Source organism: Symphalangus syndactylus, chromosome 8 (assembly GCF_028878055.3).
Source record: "Symphalangus syndactylus isolate Jambi chromosome 8, NHGRI_mSymSyn1-v2.1_pri, whole genome shotgun sequence".
NCBI lineage: Eukaryota > Metazoa > Chordata > Mammalia > Primates > Hylobatidae > Symphalangus > Symphalangus syndactylus.
This window is the reverse complement of record NC_072430.2, coordinates 93659213-93682507: the sequence shown is the minus strand read 5'-3', so window position 1 is coordinate 93682507 and position 23295 is coordinate 93659213. Positions and strand designations below refer to the sequence as shown.

The 23295-nt window shown below is 38.5% G+C and overlaps 1 protein-coding gene across 1 annotated transcript; it reads left to right on the top strand.

Moving 5' to 3' along the window:
- The first annotated feature begins 2518 nt into the window (after positions 1 to 2518).
- Positions 2519 to 21607, top strand: SLC40A1 (solute carrier family 40 member 1). The gene is made up of 8 exons (XM_055289981.2): positions 2519 to 3036; positions 3573 to 3640; positions 8146 to 8305; positions 10520 to 10635; positions 11643 to 11769; positions 17759 to 18004; positions 19151 to 19798; positions 21184 to 21607. The coding sequence occupies exons 1-8, from the start codon at positions 2994 to 2996 to the stop codon at positions 21495 to 21497; spliced, it is 1722 nt and encodes a 573-aa protein (XP_055145956.1). The 5' UTR covers positions 2519 to 2993; the 3' UTR covers positions 21498 to 21607.
- The last annotated feature ends 1688 nt before the right edge of the window (positions 21608 to 23295 follow it).

Sequence of the window (23295 nt, the reverse complement as noted above, 5' to 3'; positions counted from 1 at the left end):
GTAATAGTTGGTGATAACCCTATTACTTTTTTTCTTCAGAGCAGTGGAATAGTGACCATTCTTTATTCTGCCTTTGTCCTGGGGAGCACATCTGATATGGTAGAGGAAACTGAGGATGCCTGGCCGGTAAGTGAAAAGGCAACTTAAAAATGAAATGATAAAACCGTTTTTATTTCCCAACCATAAACACTTTAAATGAATTTTAAATAGCCATATACATTTTATTTTGGCTGGGATTTTTAAAAAGTTGGTTAACCTAGTTATAAACTTTAAAAAATGTTGAAAATGAATTGGCAAATGGTCTTTAGGGTATCTACTATTTTTTGTAAACTGACTTAAAACTTGCATGACTTAGATTAAATTGATGGGAATGTTGTATATTCTGTGTTCTCAAAAACATATATATGACTTTTGGAAGAAATCTTAATTTTCAACTGGTCAAATGTTTTCTCAGAAGGAGGAAGAGCCCGAAGGGTCTTGTGATTAAAGCGGTGCTTTGTAACCTAGCATGTCAAAGCCAAAAGAGGTCATTTTGCACTTTCTGAATAGTTTGAGGATTTTTATTCTATTTTCATTTTCAATTTCTTTCCATTTCATAAGCCCCAACTAACATATCTCAACTATTCTCATTAATTAGGATTTAAGATTCCCCTTCCACAGGTCACTCACTGGTTTTAATGTCACGAACCTTGCTTGTTTTCTTTCCAAAGTATCCTTCCTACTTGCTTCACTGCAGTATCCCATTTGTTCTTTATAACATTCTCTCAGTTTTGGCTTCTGGGACTCCTTGGTGACAATGGAGAACAGAGACTCCATATCACATTTTGAGGTATATGCTGACTTAGCCACTCTTTCCACAAATACTTCTCAAACAGTGTCTACGGGAAGTAATTTTTTCTTAACCAACCGAACTTTTAAAAAGCCACCTGGAAGTTGGGGACAGCATGACACGCCTTCTTATAATATGTAATAATTAATGTAAAGCACTTGGAGGTCCTTGTTGCTGAGACACACTCTGACAAATGTGCAAACTATCATTATCCTTTGTGCCTTGCTTGAGGACCTGTCAAAAAATTCATCTCTAATAAGGGACCGCCATAAAGTGGAGGGGTTTATTTACCAGTTCACTCCTTCACTTTAGTTCACTCATCTGAGTATACTTTGGCTTATTCTCAAGGATGCATGTATAAATGACCCTGTTCTCCACGGTCAGCAAGCCAAAACCTCTCTAAATTGGGAGAAAGAACTTGAATGTCGTGTGAAAGAAAGGAAAAAAGAGGGCTTGAAAAGGAAAAAAGCAGTGAAAAGCAGTAGTTAAACTGTAACCCCTATCTCTACTCACCAGACCACATCCCAACCGAATCCAGCTGCACCCACCGGTAGACCTTTGGGGCTCCTGATTAGAGAGTGCAGATACAGGGCACATACTCATGCGTGGCTCCCTTCACTACTGGGTGTCGGTCTGGCCTGTGCTCAAGGTGTGGCATCTGGTTGGAGTTTCAATATGTAGGATCCACTCCCAGGGTTTTGGTGAGATTGAGAAGGGTAAGGTAACCTACTGGCAAAAGGGGCTGGTATGCAAGAGGGGTTGGTTTGGCACAGCAGGATTAAAACGAAGTCAACCAAGGCTAGAGTCTGGTGTTCTTTAGTCATTCACCTCACCCTCCAGGAGGCCACCGAATGGCTTTATCTGGACAGGGACAGATCCAGGGACACAACTGGGATAACCGGTATTCCTGGTAAGCCTGTCACTGGGGCATTTGGAGGTTAGGTGGGGAAGGGACGCGCGCGTGGGGGCGGGGTGAGAGGGTACAGAGGGAGAAGGAATGATGGTGAAGGGCTTGCTGGGGCTGCGCATCCTCATTCTGTCTCCAGGACGGATTTGGAAGCCCCAGTTTGGGGATACGGGTAGGTCTGTAACTCGCTGCGGGACTTCACCTTTGCAAGCCTCCGTTTGCTCCTCTCGAGAGGGATGGACTCTGATCTTTGCGCCCCCCCTTCCTGCCCTTTGATTCTGGTTCTTTGAGGGAAGCCCTGCTATGCAGTCCGGGGAAGGAAAGGCATTCTCTCCCGCAGGCGGGCCGGAATGGGAAGGCCAGGAAAGCGGCCTCTGTGGCATGAATTATATTTATTTAGCTACCTGTATTAAAAATTATTTTCATTAAAAAAGGAATCCCCACCCACCAAGCTCGGGCTAGAGCTTTGCACTGCGACCGTCCGGCGGCCGTCCTTTCCCTGAACGGCGGGGTAGCCGGTGCGCAGCGCTTTCTTCCAGCACCTGACGCTTGGTTTCGCGCAGAATCTCCCTACGCCGCCCCGCCGGCTCCACGCGCCTTCCTCCTTTTCCCAGCCCCACGGCCGCCCCCCGAGGTTGCCCTCGCGGCTTCCCGGAGGGCAGGAAAACCCGGGGAGTGGTACGGGTCGAGGCGAAGGTCCCCGCAAGCCGCGCAGGGTGTCTGCGGCCGGTTGGGCGCTTGCGCCCGGGGCGGGCGACTCCTCCGGGCAAGGGCGTGGGGACGCCCCGGCGCGCAGGGTTGACGGGAGCTCGCCTCGCGCCGCGGGGACGCCCGGGCGGCCCTGAAGGGGACGGGGCGGCCCCAGTCGGCGGTCGCAGGGAGCTCCGCCCCCGACTCGGTATAAGAGCTGGGCCCGGCCCACGGCGGCGGCGGCGGCGGCGGCGGCGGAGAGAGCTGGCTCGGGGCGTCCGCTAGGCTCGGACGACCTGCTGAGCCTCCCAACCCGCTTCCATAAGGCTTTGCCTTTCCAACTTCAGCTACAGTGTTAGCTAAGTTTGGAAAGAAGGAAAAAGGAAAACCCCCGGGCCCCTTTTCTTTTGTTCTTTGCCAAAGTCGTCGTTGTAGTCTTTTTGCCCAAGGCTGTTGTGTTTTTAGAGGTGCTATCTCCAGTTCCTTGCACTCCTGTTAACAAGCACCTCAGCGAGAGCAGCAGCAGCGATAGCAGCCGCAGAAGAGCCAGCGGGGTCGCCTAGTGTCATGACCAGGGCGGGAGATCACAACCGCCAGAGAGGATGCTGTGGTGAGTGGCGTTGACCGAATGTATATGGTGGAAACCCAGGTGGGGCTTTGGAGACAAGCAACTCTACACGGGTTCTGGAGGAACGTGGCTCTGCTGTGAACCATAGCTTTGTAAAAAGATCCTTTGACTCGTATTTGGTGGACGTTAAGGAAGAAAGGAAATTCAGGGTGTGGGAAAAGGGGTTTGCACACAGGCACGGATGGAGTAGACTGGGCAGTTTGGATTGCCTTGTGTAAAAAACAAAACAAAACAAACAAACAAAAAAACCCAAAAAAGAATGTTGAAACGAGTTTCTTCACTGTATGTGAAATGTGAAGTTGGGCAGTTATTGACTAGGTCAATAACTGAATTTAATGAATGGTATTAAGTGAACGAAATACATCGGTTCATAGGTAACTTGATAAAATGTACGTGGTTTGTCCTGCAAAGTAGTTTTTAATAATCATATTCTAATAAGATCAAATGGATAAGCATTCTGCCCTCAGCTCATTAAGTGACTACCATCCCTTTTTCTCCCCCCGCCTGTGTCTTTGCAGGATCCTTGGCCGACTACCTGACCTCTGCAAAATTCCTTCTCTACCTTGGTCATTCTCTGTCTACTTGGGTAGGTGAGAACGCATAGTCTTACAACATAGTTGCGCAATTTTTAATTTCCTTTCGTTCCAGCCAGTTGTATTAAGCCAACTTCCAGTTTTGTCAAGCAGTTAAAGAAATAAATCATCCAAGTACACATGCTTTAATGAAAACGTTATTTACATCGAAGATCTTTCCCCATGAGTGTTAGTTAATGCAACTTAATTATCAGATCATCGTAGTTTATGTAGATAGACAACTATCCAGACAAGATTAACAAGGAAAGGAATATTTGCGTTGTTTTTAAATTGTATGTTGCATTAGTAGCTTTAGTAAATAGACATATCTGCTACAAAAGATGGATGGATGTCTCATATACCTTCTCTTCTTCACATTTTAAAATATTTTGTTTTTTTTTTAATTAAAATTTACTTCCAGCGTGCAGCACCATGAGAATACAATAGAATGGTAGAGTGACTGACTTAGGCTAATAATAACATTCTAAGATTAATTGAAACATAAATGACCCGCAGAACAAATATCTGAGGGACAAAAATTCTGGTCTTTAAAAATGTTGTCTATAGTTAGATAAAGTTTAGGGCAATGGAAGCTCTCTTAAAATTAATCATCCAATGAATATCAGCAATGGATTTACAGTTTTCCCTCTGACTTTCTAGATTGTCTTGGAAAAGACCTAGTGTTTCTGTAGATCTGGGCTCCTAAAACTCTCTCCCAAAAATAATAAACTAGAAGGGTGCTAGATATATGTTTAATGCTGATTAGAATCTTTAACATTAAACAATTATTGTTTAAAAGCAATAAATCTGGCTATATTCTATCCATGGCTCATATGTATTTAAAAAGAGTGGAAAGAATTTTGAGAGTAAATTTGTTGAATGTTATTTTCCTTTTAAATTGGAAACTTTCATTGGATCACCTTAAGACATGGATGGAAACCATTGGAAGAGGAAATCTATACCCAATGCCTTGGAGAAATTGTTAAGCTACATTATTGGCTCTCCAAGAAATAGCAGTTTATAGATGACATTTTAGAAAAGCAAGCTCCTATCTTACCAGAGGCTTACATAGGGATGACTCTGCAAATACATGTAAACAAAGTGGAATTGGCGTGAGTTTGTTTTAATTCCAACAGCTGATGATGCTAAGTAGAAACCTAGTGAAACAACCCTTAATAAATCAAAAGCAATAGTTTGTTCCCCCAGTTCAGTAAATATTAAGTATTAATAACAGGTGATGGAAATAGTATCTGAAATTCTCAGCCTGTGGTCTGGCCTTGCTCTTAGAGGAAGAAGATGCCTCTCTTCCAAATTCTGATTATGGTTTATGTGACCTTTGGTTAATAGGTTAGGAGGTCAGATTTGCCAGAAAACCAGTGGCACCGTGGTTGTTCCAGGAGGATATTTTGTCATGTTCATTAAAAGTCCCACAAGAAAGGTGACACATGCTTATCCCAACTTTACAGTAAGTCAAGCAAAGGAAGTTCTCATGGGAAAGTTGGATTAAACAGACAGCAGCAACTACAATCATGTAAGGTTTAGTGGATTTTTACTCCTTTCCACTGCAAAGGAGTGCAAAAGAGGAATGTCTCTAATACTAGGTAATTATACTTTTTATGTTTTTTCTTTGTGTGGCACTCTGCCTGATTTTATTACAACAAAACATTTATGTTTCTGTATTATGTGTGTGTGTATATATATTATATATATATATGCATTTCCTGTCCCACCCTGCCAAATCATGATTTCTTATGCACTGAACATAGGGGCATTAGAGTAGAAGGTTGCCTCAGGTTAGTTTTGTGTGGCGTTGAATGCCTTTTATTTCTGACTTCATTTCTATCTGCCAATGGATCAATGCGTTTTACTCTATATTATCAAAATACAAGGTAGTGTAAGAAGTGGATCCTGGCTAGGTGCAGTGGCTCATGCCTGTAATCCCAGCACTTGAGAGGCTGAGGCAGGAGGATTATTTGAGCCCAGGAGTCTGAGACCAGCCTGGGCAACATAGGGAGACTCTGTCTCTGCAAAAAAAAAATTAAAAATTAGCCAGGTGTCATGAAGCACACCTGTAATCCCAGCTACTGAGAGGCTGAGGTGGAAGAATTGCTTGAACCCAGGAGTTTGAAGCTGCAGTGAGCTGTGATCACATCACTACACTCTAGCCTGGACAACAGAATAAGACCCTGTCTCAAAAAAAAAAAAAAGTGGATACTATTGTCAAGGAGCTTATAATACAATTTAGTGTGGGCTTTAAAAAAGATATCCAATAACAAAAAGATGACAGTGTAAGACAGTGAAAAAGAGGGGCCAGTTGCTTATATCTGACAACATGATCTTACAAACTCTCTCTATTTAAACCCCAATATGTCTGCATCTCTCCAGCCCTCGTTTCCAAGAGGCCTCACTTCTTTGCTCATGGAGGCCTTTGTCGCCACCAGCTCCATCCTACTTTATATTCCCTCATAGCAGCACGTGCCCTGTGCTAGATTTGCTTTTGGTCTGTGCTCGCTAGAATGTGAGCTGCATGAAAACATGGACTGTGATTTTTGTATGCTGCTGAAGCTCTAGTGCCTGCAAATGTCAGGTACATAGTAGCCACTTAGTAAGTATTTATTAAGTGGATTGAGGACCATGATCATTCATTGACATTTATTAGGTTTGCCTTCAGCTCTCAGTCCAGTGGGGGTACATGGACACATAAATAAGTCATCCAAGTTTAGTGAGAATTGGTGGGAAGGCAAGAAATGGAAATAAGGACGGATGGGCACTTGGTCAATATTTACCTAGACTTTACCCAAATATTGGGCTTTTTGTGAACATAGAATCTGTTGCTTCTTAAACCCTAAACCCGTTGGAAATTGGGGTAATGTGAGCAATTTCTTTCTTTCTATCAAAGAGGTGGTATGGCATACAAGAATAAGCAAGATTCAAAACTTTAATAGCATTTGTCTCGATGGCTTGCTTTAGAGGACTCTAAGACAATTAAAAAATACAATAAGAGTAAGAAAAAAAAGAAACAACAGTATTAGAAAAGTGTTTCTTAACCTGTATGTTAAGAAAGAGAAAATTCACTGACAGAGGCAACCTATCATTTGGGACATGTGTGTGTTTTTGTCTTTTCCTTGGGACCTATTCAGAGGAATGGAGATTAGAATACAGTATCTCCCCTCTCCCCATCCCATTTTATTCTAATCAAATCTAAATTTGCTTTCAGGTTAAAGATTAAGTAACAGCTCCACCCCCCTGCTGTTGTGACAACTCAAAATTACTCCAGACATTGCCAAATGATCCCCGGGGAGGTGGGGTGGGGCTAGGAGAAGCAAAGTCATCTCTAGTTGAGAACTACTGGTCTACACAAAGTTTTTTGTAAATGATTGCTAACATGCATCAATTTAAGTTTCGAATGTATAAAATTATTATCTTGGCTTCGTTAAATTTTTAAAATCATTTGACATACCAGGATAGCATTTGCTTCTAATACATGGATTTTTTCATGAAGATGTTAACAGACTTTGGGAAGGACTAGGAGTAAAAGTATTTCCGTAGGGTCAAATCTGTGAGGCCTGGAATTTGGTTTCCTATAGGGATTCCCAGAGATAAGTTGTGGTGGAACATGGTTGTCCTCCTTAATGTTAATTTCAGAAGTCAGGGATGGAGCCTAAAATCTCATAATAAGGTCCACTGTAGATTTTTTAAGACATTAATTTGCCTAATTCACTTAAAACTTTCTGTTAAATCACATTTTATGGTAATGAACTCCAAAATTCCCTGTATTCTCCGGAGTTTATGTGAAGAAAATAAGTAGCTTTTTCCCCCTTTCAAAACTCATCTGTATTAAAATGTTAGTGTAACTACTTACTTAGGCATTTAAGTTTATTTCTGACATCACTGTTTATACAGTGCCAGAATTTGCTGTTACTACTCTCTTCTTTCCGATCACTCTGCTGTTTTATGACTTTCGAATTATGACTTTATGAAATCTCATAGGTTTTAGGATATTACACATGAAAGAAACCTTGGAGATCATATAGTCCATTCCTATCATTTTACAAATTGGAAAACTGGCTTTTTCTTTATGCTCAAGGTATACTAATATTTGTGAACGGTACTGTAATTGATTTCTGGTTCAATAGCAAACTACTTTATGCCTCTGCAATCAAGATAGGCAAATTCCAGGCCCCAGGAGAAACCTGACACACAGGAGAACACGATTTTGTCTCAAAAAGCCATCTTGGGTCTGGAAACTGCATTTTGTTTCTAGAATGACAAAGAGAATGTGCGGTTCATTAATATCATGTCTTTTCAAGTTTACTTAGTAATTGGGCAAGAATATTTTCCATTTTGCTGGGATGAACATTTTAACATCTGATCGGTATTCAATCTAAGAGTAATTACTGACTTTGAAAGTCTCATAATGTAGCCAGGAAGTGCCCTTTTGATAAGGAAGCAACTTCCTGAGTACAATAGACTAGAAACAAAAAATATTCCATCAAAACATTTTCTCTTTTCATTTAAGGGAGATCGGATGTGGCACTTTGCGGTGTCTGTGTTTCTGGTAGAGCTCTATGGAAACAGCCTCCTTTTGACAGCAGTCTACGGGCTGGTGGTGGCAGGGTCTGTTCTGGTCCTGGGAGCCATCATTGGTGACTGGGTGGACAAAAATGCTAGACTTAAAGGTGAGTGTTGTTATATAATTAAGGCCTTATATTCATGGGACCAATGCCTGAGCTACCTCTGTAGCAAAGGAAACAACCAACTAGGAGAGAAACAACCAGGGAAATGTCTGCACGCCACACTTGAGGGAGGAGGGCTTAGATGGCACCACCTCTGGATGCAGGGTCCCATGGTTCCCACACAAAGTTGGGATGCCTGGACATTGACCAAATAGATTTTTTTTGTATCTTTGGCTGTTCATAAATTTCATATGTTAATGATTAACCTGGTAGCACTTCTCTGAGAACCATGTTAAACATTAAAAGTTTGCTTAACTCAGGCTTCCTAACGATAACTTGTACTGCAGTCCCTTTAGTGTGATGTTCCTAAGACAGCTTTAACATCTGTTCTTTAGTTACTATGTTTCATGTAAGAGTGTGTATAAGGGAATTGAAAACTAAGAATAGCTTCAAGGCAGAATAGTTGAGCCTGGATCACAAAGAGCTGAATTATAAATTTTGTAGGGAAAAAGAAGAAATAATAATATATTGATATTTATTCTAAGCATTAATACTGAAATAATGTCGTTTTATACAGGAAAGAAAGTAATTGAGCAATTAAATTTTCTAGTATATAAGGGAAATATGGATAATCATTCAGGGTAAATTTTCTTGAATTGCTCAGTTGATAATGCCAAGACCTGACCATGCCTGACTTAGATGTTGGCAAAAGACTGAGATTTCATTCTTTCAGTGCAAGATGACTGCTTCTGGACACAGAGCAACAGGCTTATCAAATTCTAGGACTTGATGCTACTAGGAAAATGGTCAAGGTGAACATATTTCTGTTTTTAGAATGAGTAGACCAGAACACATATAGAAAAAAGTTCTGTAATCTAGAAAAAAATTTACTTCTTTGCATCATTATACATAGAAACACAGGAATATTATACATAGAAACTTTTAATCTAATGATTGTTGAGCACTGCAATCATAGATTAGGAAAGAATATTGAATTGGATGAAGAAAAGTGTGGTAGGATAACAATTTCCCACTTATCCTATATAATCAACTCATACATTACTCTTTATGAAAAATGTTTCCTGATACCTCTGGGCTGAGTTTACCATTTCTTCCTCTGTGTTCCCATGAGGCTTTGTTACCACCTCTGCTCTTACACAGATATAATGATCTGTTCACATATCTTTTCTTCTTCTGGTCTGTAGGGTCCCAAAAGCTAAGAACCTTATTTAGTTGACATCTGATCCTTATCCAGTGAATGAATGCATGAGTGAATGAATGAGTTATATGTTGAGATTTTATATCAGACTGCTTTCAGAAAGCAGTTTATTTTTTCTTGGGTCTTTGATATGACCTTCCAAGCAAGGATGAACTACATTATCCTTGAAGACAAGAGCTGTAATTATCCCTTACATATAGAACTTCATGTTTTCCAAACTGCTTTCATCAGTGTTTTATTTGAGCATCATTATGACCCTATAAAGTAAGGAAGACAGGTATTACCATTCTCACTTTCTGGACGCAGGCATAAGAGATGTTAGGTATCCTGCCCTAGATCATCTACCTACTGAGTGGCAGAGAAAAGGCTACCAGGTGTCTTTATCTGTCCTTACTCCAGCGCTTTATTTATATGGGCCCCTCATATTAAGAGAATTGCCATCTGTGATGGAAGGGGTAGCTTAGAATTTCGTAGCAATGGCAAATAGCATTAGTATGCAAAGAAATGCACTGCTGCTTTATTCTTGGCTAATTTTTGTGTGTCTTTTCTATTTAGGTATACCATATTATCACATTCAGCCTGCCATGTAGGAGGTTGTAGATTTCATAACTTCCTCTTTAACCTCGTACATGTTATTTTTACCTTAAGCAACAAAGAGCTGAAATGTGGATCATATCTATATCATACTACAGCTCTGTTTATGTTAAACTTTCAAGAAGATAAACTAAATGAAAATGTAGTCATTATGATGGACTTCAATGCACAGAGAAACTTGTGGTACTTCATCGTTTTGATTGCATATTTACTGGTCTGGTATGATCCTCTGGGTCGTATTGGGAGTAGTTGAGGCAGGACTGACTTCAGAAAGGTTTTCTTTTCATCTGGCAATAATTATGTCTGTGTATTAATGTATTATAGCAGAACAATTATGTGTGGATAAGAACAGTCTCACTGAGACATTTTAATGTAATGTACACTTTGTGTCTTGCTCTGCACAGTGGCCCAGACCTCGCTGGTGGTACAGAATGTTTCAGTCATCCTGTGTGGAATCATCCTGATGATGGTTTTCTTACATAAACATGAGCTTCTGACCATGTACCATGGATGGGTTCTCGTAAGTTCTCAATGAGACTCTTGATGGCAGAAAATTGAATATCTGGTAGTGGTAAAGGATGAAAATGCTTTGAAGCTATTTTTTTTTTTTTTTGCCAATGTGACCTTTTAATATTGATTTCTGTGTCTACTGTAATATCCCCTATAGTTTGTTTTGTTGTTGTTTTGCCCACAACAGGCACTCATTAAGTATTGTTTGAATTTAAATTTTATCCTATTGGTTTTTAATGGCATTTCTAAGAGTTTACTGTAGAATTCAGTTGTTTGTTTTCAGCTTTTTAGTGACCTATACTTTGTTTGTGCTATTTAATAAATGTTATCCATATGTGTATTAGTCAGTCATAATTGCGTTCCTCCAATAATAATTGTTACTTCTGTTTGGGAATGTCAACCAGATAACTTTTCATGTTGTGATTTCATAAGAGCTTGATTGAAAAGAGGAGAGGGATGGGGTGTGTTATAAACTATGCATTTGGTGTCATATTGAATCTTCTTGTGTATATGTGGATTGATATTATAGAGTTGCAAAGCCAGGTAGGACTTTAGAAATCTTTGAGCCTATTCCCTTCATTTTATTGAAAAAATTAAGACAAAGTGACGTTAGTTGATTGCCCATTGTCATGCAACTAGAAGGTGTCAGAACTCTGACTTACATACAGGTGTTTTCAATTCCCCTTCAACATTCTTTTCAAAGGCAATATTTGTGGGAGAAATGTTCAAAACCACCACTGTGTTAACATTTTATAACTGTATTCACCTGACTATTATAATTTTTGTATTATGTGTACTACAGATGATCTAGATGATACAGATTAGGACATTATGCCCCTTGACTACTGGTATTCATTCAGTTTCATATATATAATGTAAAATGATTTCTTATAAATGAAATTAAAATACTTTTTTTTATCATTCCACCAAAGACTATTTTAAACTGCCTTGTTTAGTGACATATGTACAGTGTGGTAAAGTGACATTATAACTCATTTTTTTCTTGTCATTCTTTAGACTTCCTGCTATATCCTGATCATCACTATTGCAAATATTGCAAATTTGGCCAGTACTGCTACTGCAATCACAATCCAAAGGGATTGGATTGTTGTTGTTGCAGGAGAAGACAGAAGCAAACTAGCAAGTAATTTGGTTTTCTGTTTCAATGAAATGGGCATGTTAGGATTCACTTTAAATCGGTGGTGATAAATGAGGCTGTAAGCCTTTTATTTTTGTTCTGGGTTTTTTTTTTAAGAATGATGAGATGAAAGCATACTTTTTTTCTTACCTTATTGTCAGTTTTGGTGCTGATTTATCTCACTGTTTTGAAGTTAACTTATAGGATAGCTAACTTCTCTTTTATCCTACACAAACTTGGCAAATGGAATACATTTTTCCTTCCTTTTTTTAAAAAAAAAAATTCGATCAACTTTCTAAATGTTAATACTTAGAACAGTGCAAATCTGACATGAGATTTTACTGGTCATACCTATGAATGTTATTACTGGTGCTTATCAATCATATGGATGTTATTTTTCTCTAAATCAAATGGAAACAACTTAATTGTAGGAGAGACTCTAGAAGTTAATTTCTTCCATCATAAAGTTATAATCTATAATTTTATTACATTATGTACAATGTAATATAATTGCTGTTACAAATACCAAAGAAATAGAGGACAGAATATAGTTTTTAAGAAGCTTACCATCTTAGTTATTCATTGTGAATATAAACAAGTGGTCAAAGAATATCTGAACAATGCTTACAAAGCAACCTGTCCTATTCTGTCAATATTACTTAGGCTCAGAATAACCTCCCTCACTCATTATTGCTTGCCGTCCCCTCATATGACACACAGACACAATTTGCATTGATAATTACACAGGGGAAAGGAGGTAGGGTACACCTCCCTACCTGTCAGATCAGCTGAGTCAACTCTGCTGATCACTGAGATAATGGGTATAGCAAACACGTTGCCCAACTATCCTGACAGACAAGTAAACCATTCTTGATGACTTAAATGGCATATCCCAGGATACAGAAGGCAAGATTATGTGCTGGGGTTAGCAAGCAGCTTTGTTTGACCATTTGGTTAAAAAAAAAGTTAGAAAGGAGGGGTGAGTGAAGGAGAACAAAGTCTGTGGAAGGTCTAGAAGAAGAAGAATTTGCCTGAATCATCACTTTGTGGTTGCAGTATTATTACTGAGTTAGAAATTCCACAGTGATTGATTTAAAGGATGGTGTGTATGTAAGATGAATTTAGCATGTGTGAATCCGTATCACAGGAAATTCTCTCTGGAGCTAAAATCATGATTCTCATTTACTTTTCTTCCTGTGATCATTTATAATGAGGAATAATTTCATGTCTTTTTTGTCACATTGAACTAGATGATAAGGCTTTGTCTTTTTTTGTTTACTCTCTCTTTTTAGCACAATATTTAAAGCATGTAAAATATATCCATGTTTTAAAATTCAAAGGGTACAAAAGGATATATTTTGACAATAGATCACATATATATTTGTTGGAATATACTTAGAGAAGAAAGTTGACTTTTACAATGATTATTCTGTAATTTGTGCAGCAGCTATAGATAAAATGAAAATAAAATACAATTATTTTCTTTCACTTAACTGATTTTAACTAACTCATTTGACTCTGCAAAGTCTGAAATATGAAAAAGAAAGTTAACCACAATCTTTAACTTGTCCTAATATATATATATATATATATATATATACGTGTATGTATATATACGCACATATAAATATAACTACAAACGTGCCACATAACTGTGGGATTTTTCTATGAAGTGATGTCCAAGAATAACAACAAAAATATGACTTGTCGTTTCTCAGCTGTCTTTATATTATGAATTATTGCAGAGTGGAAGAATCTAGGCTATTCAGTCTTTTTCTAACTTTCTGATGTTTTTCAAGTTTAGGAAAGGAAGTGAGATGTTTGTTGAACTCTTGTCCACTCTACATTAGCTTTTAGTAAGTGGTGCTCTTTCACATCCAGCCAGCAGTGTGGGCTGGTGGACTAGTGAAGGAAAACTTTCTGCATGTTTCAAAACAGGAAACAGAAACTTCTTTAGTTCTGAAGGTCAGAAAGTATCTAATTGTGGATTTTTTGTGCCATTTCTGCTATTGCAGAGTTAAAGGAGAACAGAGAAAAAGGAGGAGGATAAAGGAAGAATGGGACAAAGATGGGGGAAAGTACATCTAGAAGGGACTCCACCTGCTGCCTTGGGTTCCTATGAGGTTGTGTCTCTTGTACACAGACCCACCTACTCCAGGCAGGAATGATTTGTGTTTATACAGGCTGATTTTTGAGGTTGTGGCAAAGAAACCCAGGTAGGGGCCTAGGCCAGGAAGGCTTCACCTGTTTGTTTTATGTTTAGAGGGTGAAGGGGGAGGGGTACGCCCATGAAAAGTAAAAGTTGTGAGCTGAATGCTGATTGCTCCCATTTCCTCATCACAGTGTTTCTTAATTTTAGAGATTGTTTTAAAACTAGAAGCTGTATCACTGAGGGTAAAAGAAAAGGAGGAATTTTCCCTGCCAATGTTAAAAAGTTTTAGAATTTCAGTGGCATCAGGCCAAAATACAGCAGTCATTATCCAATTGAGAAAGTTCCAGAAAAGGTGTTATTTTTCTCATAAATACTGCTAACCTGTTAACTAATTTAGGTACTTTCTAGGTGCGTGATTTAGTACAATATTTTATGATAACATTCTCTTGTGCAACATTTGAATCTTACTTCCTTTTCCCAGGCTTTTTAACTCCATCTATTGCTTTTTTTCCTCCTCCATTTCTTTTGAGGATCACTCTTTATTAGTATCTTCTGAGATTTTTCTTGCCCATCATTCTAAAAAATAATCTGCCAGTTAGCTTGATCAAATATGGCAGATAAATTTTGTGTTTGTGTGGTATTGATTAAAAATTGATTTCATATATGAAGTAGACAAACCTGCTAGGAAATTAAAAAACAATTTTTCTTCTATGAGATGTACTATATCCATTATAATAGACATAGTTATTTAATGTCATGTTCTGCACCACAGCTGTAGCTAACAGTTAAATTGGAATCAAGTGAACACATATTTGTGTGCTTATGTAAGACTAAATATAAATTGGTAAAGAGCGTATATTTGCATATTCATAAGACTGATTCTTTTCTAGCCTGCTACCAGTAAGATGATTAAGTCTTTTTTTCTTTCTTTTTTTTTTTTTTTTTGAGACGGAGTCTCACTCTGTCAACCAGGCTGGAGTGCAGAGGCACAATCTCAGCTCACTGCAAGCTCCGCTTCCTGGGTTCGTGTCATTCTACTGCCTCAGCCTCCCGAGTAGCTGTGACTACAGGCGCCCGCCACCATGCCCGGCTAATTTTTTTTGTATTTTTAGTAGAGACAGGGTTTCACTGTGTTAACCAGGATGATCTTGATCTCTTGACCTCGTGATCCACCCGCCTCGGCCTCCCAAAGTGCTGGGATTACAGGCGTGAGCCACCGCACCCGGCCTAAGTCTTTTTTTTTTTTTTTTTTTAATTATTTTATCAATTCTGCATCAGAAAAATAAAAGCTGTTTTCTAATACAACATTTCTACTGACATCTACATATTATTAACTTCCTAAGTATAATATAAAAGATGAAAATTGGTGACATTGGGAAGCTCCGTGAGCTTTTAAAAACTGAAGTAGTGAAAGAGTAAGAAATAATTTTAACTAAAATAATTTGTTGTTGTCATTCTGGGACTTTAAGATTCAAATATATGTTTTGTTTAGTTACTTGCTTTTTGGATTCCAATTATTGAGTTATTTGGATAAATTCCACACTTGTCTGTTGGCATATGAGTTGGAAACTTATTAGTTAGTGGGAGGCAGATGGTAGTGAAACCTCTACGATGGCAGTCAAGTGTAAGATCAATGAAGGCTGCCTTTGCCTCTCAAGTGAAAGGTGAAATATGTCAAAGTTCTCCTGTTATCATATATGCAATATATACTCATAGGGCTAATTGGAAAGCAATTGAGGACCAGGAAGAATTACAGAAGGAATAAAGACAATCTTCTGTTAATGTACTTCTTCGTCACATATTGCTTTTCCATTAAGATGACCCAAATGATTGCTTAAGACTTGTCTCACTAATTTTCACTCTGTTCTGTGAGACAGGGAATGAAAAAGTAGATCACTTTCTTTTTGTTCTAAAACTTTTGGTTTTATTTTATTTTAATTAATTTTTTTATACTGACACATAATTGTGCTTATTATGGAGTACATGGTGATGTTGTGATGAGATGAGATGGAGATACATCTCCATCATCTCAAACATGTATCATTTCTTTGTGTTGGACATTTTTTTAACTTCTTCTTTATTTATTTTGTCCTCCACTCTGACTCAGGAATACATTCCCATAGTCAAACTCTAGACTTTGTTATCACCACTAAATTCTCTCCTCCCATAATCTCAGTCTTAGGCATCTGTATCTTGAGAAATCACCTTCTATCTTTCCAGCAACTTCTTCACTACCACAGCCTCAACAATCCATGTGGTTGGCACCTACAAACCCTTCATTCCACTGCCTTTTCACTGTCCATGACCTCTCTCGTCTGTTTCTTACCCAGCTTAAATTTCAAGGCCAGTCATGATTATATGATAATCTCTTGGCATATACCCTCAGCTCAGTTGGCCCCCTCTCATTTTGTCACTTTTGTTTGGTAAGACTGTGGTTAAATCCAACTCTCCACAGTAGAGCATGGCTGGAAAAAAATGCACGAACTTGGTCAGCATTCTCACTTGAGGTTCAGGGCCACAGAGTTGGTCCTTTCATGCTTCCAGATAATCACACTTTTTTCTCTGATTCTTTCCTTCTCCACTTTCCTAGAGGACCATTCACAGTTGTTTCTCTTCTCTCATCACATGTTCAAGTCCTCCTCCCCCATCCTCACTTTCGTCAATGACCTGGCTTTGTATTTTGCTGAGAAAATGGAAGAAATGAGAAGAGAGCTTCCATGTGATTCCACCATCACGTCTCTCTTCCTACCTGTACCTGAAGCCATATATGTGGCCTCTACTCTTGTTACTATTGTTGAATTGTGTTCCTGTCTAAGAACAACTCCTTCAGTTATGTGGTAGATTCAGATTATATCCCTTATCTACTGTATCATTCCATACAGTAGATAATCCTATAATCCTGCTCTAATATTGCTCCTCTTAGAAATCCCTATCTTTAGCACACTTCCTTCTCTGCTACTCTATTTCTTTGTTCTTCTTTTTGTCAAAACATATCCAAAAGACTTGTCTATTTCCAATTCCATTTTTTGGGCAGTATTTTGCTTTCCGTAAGGCCATGGGAAGCATTCACATTGTGCTGCAGGGTATGACTCACTGAAAATACAAATGGTGTCCCCTGGGGTTGGCACCAGTCTCTTAAATCAGCTTTATTCAGGCATTGCCCTTATTGTTCTCCTTTTTTTGAGGTCTCCAGAATCTCTCTTGTGACCAAGCTAGTGTTTCTTCTCACTGCTTCTCGTTGCTGTGATGCTCTTTTTTTCAGTGAGTCCTCTGACCTCGCCTTATTTAGAACATTCCCCTGAGCACTCTCTGCCCTTTTGCTGCATTACTTTTCACCACAGTATTTAATAAACATCTGACATATGCAGTGTTTGTGTGTGTGCATACGCACACACACACACACACACACACACACACATACGCTTGTTGATTTATTGTCTTTTCTTTTCTGTGAGAATATAAACTCTGTGAAGACAGGGAAAGATGTTACTTGTCTTCTTTATAGCGTTAAGAATTGTTGAGAATAATGCCTAGCTTGTAATAGGCATTTAAGATATATTTGTTGAAAAAAATGAATGTAGAGTCACTACTGTATTCATTTTAAAAAGCGATTAGACTGATTTATGCAATTCCAAGGGGATTATCATTTTTGAGGCAAATTTAGTGGGACTTGACCCAAACAACAAATATTTTTCCAAAAAAATGTCTTTCTTACAAATTTACTTTTAGAAAACCACATTTTAGGAATTTGTACTCCTGGTTTACAGCTTTGTATTATGTAAATGGGCAGTCTCTCTTTGATGGGTTTGCACACTTACCTGCCTCTTTCACCTGCCTCTCTAGATATGAATGCCACAATACGAAGGATTGACCAGTTAACCAACATCTTAGCCCCCATGGCTGTTGGCCAGATTATGACGTTTGGCTCCCCAGTCATCGGCTGTGGCTTTATTTCGGGATGGAACTTGGTATCCATGTGCGTGGAGTACTTTCTGCTCTGGAAGGTTTACCAGAAAACCCCAGCTCTAGCTGTGAAAGCTGCTCTTAAAGAAGAGGAAACTGAACTGAAACAGCTGAATTTACACAAAGGTAAACTGAACACAATGATCACTCCTTTTGTTCTCATGTTCAGACCTTAAATGTTGGTGAAGATCAAAACTATTTTGAATTTGTATCAGGTTTTATTACCAGTGGGGGCCGGATGAGGTTAAATATATCACTTTGGTAGACGAGGCAAGAGCAGGCTTTTGAGGATCTAGGGAAAAACTCTGGGTTGAATCTGGTGGGGTTGGAATGGGTCCCCTAGCCCTCTTCCTTGATGTGAGCAGTAGTTATAGAGGTTCAATTACTTGAGAGATAGCTGGGCAAAGCTAAGTCATAAGACTGGGAAAAAAAGTGGGGAAAAAAAGAGAATGAGGGAATCCCTTGGACTCTGTGAGGAGGGAGTTATGTGGTCATTTGTAGGACAGTGGAAGGGAGTGAGGACACAAAGATGGGTATTTCACTGGAGAAGAGGATGCTGGGCTTCTGGGTAAATGGAATCTTTTACCCAGCTCTGCAGGGACCCAGAAAATAATATTCTGGTTTTTTGTTGTTGTTGTTTTTGTTTTTTGGTTTTTTGAGACAGAGTCTCGCTCTGTCGCCCAGGCTGGAGTGCAGTGGCGTGATCTTGGCTCACTGCAAGCTCTGCCTCCCGGGTTCATGCCATTCTCCTGCCTCAGCCTCCCAAGTAGCTGGGATTACAGGCACCCACCACCACACCCAGCTAATTTTTTGTATTTTTAATAGAGATGGGGTTTCACCACGTTAGCCAGGATGGTCTCGATCTCCTGACCTCGTGATCTGCCCGCCTCGGCCTCCCACAGTGCTGGGATTACAGGTGTGAGCCACCGCGCCCGGCCAATACACTGTGTTTTCTTAGACAATTTTTATATTTTATCTGGTGAGTTTTCCTGCTGTTTACTTTGGTTGGAGTATAATTTCTAAGAGCAAGAGAGAGAGAGAGAAAAAAAAAGAGGGATAGATCAATAGTATTTTGTTTATTTAATAAAAATGACACTTGATGATTATTCCTTGGCTGAAATTCTTAGATTATTAGTAAAAGAAAATACATATTATAATGTATAACCAAGGGTACTCATTGGGAAGGGGAATGGAAGGAAAAAATACTATTAATAATTGGCTTTTATTTCTACATGTCCTCCCCAACAAAATAATGGTACCTTTTCTTAACAGATACTGAGCCAAAACCCCTGGAGGGAACTCATCTAATGGGTGTGAAAGACTCTAACATCCATGAGCTTGAACATGAGCAAGAGCCTACTTGTGCCTCCCAGATGGCTGAGCCCTTCCGTACCTTCCGAGATGGATGGGTCTCCTACTACAACCAGCCTGTGTTTCTGGCTGGCATGGGCCTTGCTTTCCTTTATATGACTGTCCTGGGCTTTGACTGCATCACCACAGGGTACGCCTACACTCAGGGACTGAGTGGTTCCATCCTCAGTATTTTGATGGGAGCATCAGCTATAACTGGAATAATGGGAACTGTAGCTTTTACTTGGCTACGTCGAAAATGTGGTTTGGTTCGGACAGGTCTGATCTCAGGATTGGCACAGCTTTCCTGTTTGATCTTGTGTGTGATCTCTGTATTCATGCCTGGAAGCCCCCTGGACTTGTCCGTTTCTCCTTTTGAAGATATCCGATCAAGGTTCATTCAAGGAGAGTCAATTACACCTACCAAGATACCTGAAACCATTATTACAACTGAAATATACATGTCTAATGGGTCTAATTCTGCTAATATTGTCCCAGAGACAAGTCCTGAATCTGTGCCCATAATCTCCGTCAGTCTGCTGTTTGCAGGCGTCATTGCTGCTAGAATCGGTAAGAAATCTCTTTTTGTATATTAATGAACTAAAATGTCTTTTTGTAATGTAGGTTCAGAGAATCCATTAATAAATGATCTGAAATGTTCCCTAAATGTTAATTTAAGCAAAATCCACTATTATGAAATTTTTATTTTGTGTATGTATATTTTATATTTATTTTGTTTTATATTTTATTTTATAGTTTGAAAACCTGTATTTGTTTACTTTATTATATACATATACTTAAAACATGGTTCAGGATTGAAAATTTTTTCTAAATGAATATCTTAAATATTACTTGTTTTTTTTTTTTTTTTGAGACAGGGTCTTGCTCTGTTACCCAGGCTGGAGTGCAGTGGTGCAGTCACAGCTCACTGCAGCCTCGACCTCCTGGGATCAAGCAATCCTCTTGCCTCAGTCCCTCAAATAGCTGGGACTACAGCCATGCGCCACCATACCCGGCTAATTTTTGTATGTTTTGTAGAGATGGGGTTTTGCCATGTTGCCGAAGGTGGTCTTGAATTACTGAGCTCAAGTGATTACTTTTTAAATGTAATTGAATTTTTAAAAGATATTAGCTATATTAATTATACTGCCATCTAGTAGAGTCTTGATACTGCAATAACCCTAACAAAAAAACTGTAGTTTAGAAAATATTCCCATAGGACAACACTAAAAAGGTAATGTTTTTGGCTTTAAAAGAAGATGTGAAAGTAATAAAAAAAAATCCTTCAAAGGTCTTCTCTAGCCAATATGTATTTATTATATAGTTTGCCACACAAATGGATTTTATAGCCCTGAAAGGAAACATAAAGACTTCATACAAAGCAAAATTTAAGTAATCATTAATAGAGTACTGATGAATTATCTCTGAATTCACTCTTGAAATGAAACTGTTTTTATCTCGTGATACAAAAAAGTTCATTAGTTTATTGAAGATATTAATTTCCAGGCAAGACAGCTTTATTGTTTGGGCTTTAGAATTCTAGCAGTAATATAACAATGTTTTAAAGTTTCCTTACACTTTAACCATAACCATTTATTAGGTCATTTGAAACTTAAAAAATACTAGTACTTATACTATAATAGGATTTATTATGTCTCTGATTTCAAAGTTTTGTTTTTGTAGTATGAATAATCACAGAAAAACAGAACTAAGAAGTTTGTAGATTAGACTTCTTTTTGTCTGATGACTGTAAAAATCATTTATTGAGGCCACTAATAACCCAATGTTTATTTATGAAAAATAATTCTTAAGGCAAGGCTGTGGTATATTGAAGGTGACTTAAAGGCAGTCAGGCTAAAATGTATATTTTGCATATATCTACAGATTTTTATCTGTAATTTGAAATGTGTGCCTGTAAACTAAAATCTAATCTTTAAAAAAATATGTTATTATAGGTCTTTGGTCCTTTGATTTAACTGTGACACAGTTGCTGCAAGAAAATGTAATTGAATCTGAAAGAGGCATTATAAATGGTGTACAGAACTCCATGAACTATCTTCTTGATCTTCTGCATTTCATCATGGTCATCCTGGCTCCAAATCCTGAAGCTTTTGGCTTGCTCGTATTGATTTCAGTCTCCTTTGTGGCAATGGGCCACATTATGTATTTCCGATTTGCCCAAAATACTCTGGGAAACAAGCTCTTTGCTTGCGGTCCTGATGCAAAAGAAGTTAGGAAGGAAAATCAAGCAAATACATCTGTTGTTTGAGACAGTTTAACTGTTGCTATCCTGTTACTAGATTATATAGAGCACATGTGCTTATTTTGTACTGCAGAATTCCAATAAATGGCTGGGTGTTTCTCTCTGTTTTTACCACAGATGTGCCTTGAGGACTAAAAGCTATTTAGGAAACCTAAGTCAGCAGAAATTAACTGGTTAATTTCCCTTATGTTGAGGCATGGAAAAAAATTGGAAAAGAAAAACTCAGTTTAAATATGGAGACTGTAATGATAACATTGAATTCCCCTATTTCTCATGGGTAGATACAATCTTACATAAAAGAGTGGTTACTCACGTGAATTCAGTTATCCTTTGGCAGATTCTTATCTGTACTAGAATTCAGATATGTCAGTTTTCTGCAAAACTCACTCTTGTTCAAGACTAGCTAATTTATTTTTTTGCATCTTATTTAGTTATTTCAAGTATGAAGACTAAATTTTGATAACTAATATTATCCTTATTGATCCTATTGATCTTTTTTTTTTTTTTTTTTTTTTTTTTTTTTCTTGAGACGGAGTCTTGCTCTGTCGCCCAGGCTGGAGTGCAGTGGCGCAATCTCGGCTCACTGCAAGCTCCGCCTCCCGGGTTCACGCCATTCTCCTGCCTCAGCCTCTCCGAGTAGCTGGGACTACAGGCGCCCGCCACCACGCCCGGCTAATTTTTTGTATTTTTAGTAGAGACGGGGTTTCACTGTGGTCTCGATCTCCTGACCTCGTGATCCACCCGCCTCGGCCTCCCAAAGTGCTGGGATTACAAGCGTGAGCCACCGCGCCCGGCCTGATCCTATTGATCTTAAGGTATTTACATGTATGTGGAAAAACAAAACACTTAACTAGAATTCTCTAATAAGGTTTATGGTTTAGCTTAAAGAGCACCTTTGTATTTTTATTATCAGATGGGGCAACATATTGTATTAAGCATATGTAGCACTTCACAGCATGGTTATCATGTAAGCTGCAGGTAGAAGCAAAGCTGTAAAGTAGATTTATCACACAATGACTGCATACAGACTTCAAATATGTCAATAGTTTGGTCATAGAACCTAGAAGCCAAAAGCCACACAGAAGGGCAAGAATCCCAATTTAACTCATGTTATCATCATTAGTGATCTGTGTTGTAGAACATGAGGGTGTAAGCCTTCAGCGTGGCAAGTTACATGTAGAAAGCCCACACTTGTAAAGGTTTTGTTTTACAAATCACTTGATTTACTTTTAACACACTCGGATAGAATATTTTTATTTTTACTGTTTTATACCCAGAAGTTATTTCTACATTGTTCTACAGCAAGAATATTCATGAAAGTATCCCTTTCAAATGCCTTTGAGAAGAATAGAAGAAAAAAAAGTTTGTATATACTTTAAAAAATTGTTTTAAAAGTCAGTTTGCAACATGTCTGTACCAAGATGGTACTTTGCCTTAACCGTTTATATGCACTTTCATGGAGACTGCAATACGTTGCTATGAGCACTTTCTTTATCCTTGGAGTTTAATCCTTTGCTTCCTCTTTCTACAGTATGACATAATGATTTGCTATGTTGTAAAATCTTTGTAAAAAATTTCTATATAAAAATATTTTGAAAATCTTAATTTCTTTTTCCTGAATTCTGTTCCCCAATTATTTCACAAGGCTTTTATTACAGAACATCTGTTTTGGGTAACTTGTTTTTCTCTATAAAGGGCTACAGTGTCATGATTTTTAGTGTTATCTCCCTGTTCATATTTCTGGTTTATGGTGGACTGGATAAAAGTGTAGTAAACATGAGGCCCAGCACTCTTTTGTTGACTT

Coding starts and splice junctions, on each gene's coding strand:
- SLC40A1 (XM_055289981.2), top strand. CDS start 2,994: ATGACCAGGGCGGGAGATCACAACCGCCAGAGAGGATGCTGTG. Junction 10,636..11,642: donor TGTACCATGGATGGGTTCTC/GTAAGTTCTCAA, acceptor GTCATTCTTTAG/ACTTCCTGCTATATCCTGAT. Junction 19,799..21,183: donor CGTCATTGCTGCTAGAATCG/GTAAGAAATCTC, acceptor ATGTTATTATAG/GTCTTTGGTCCTTTGATTTA.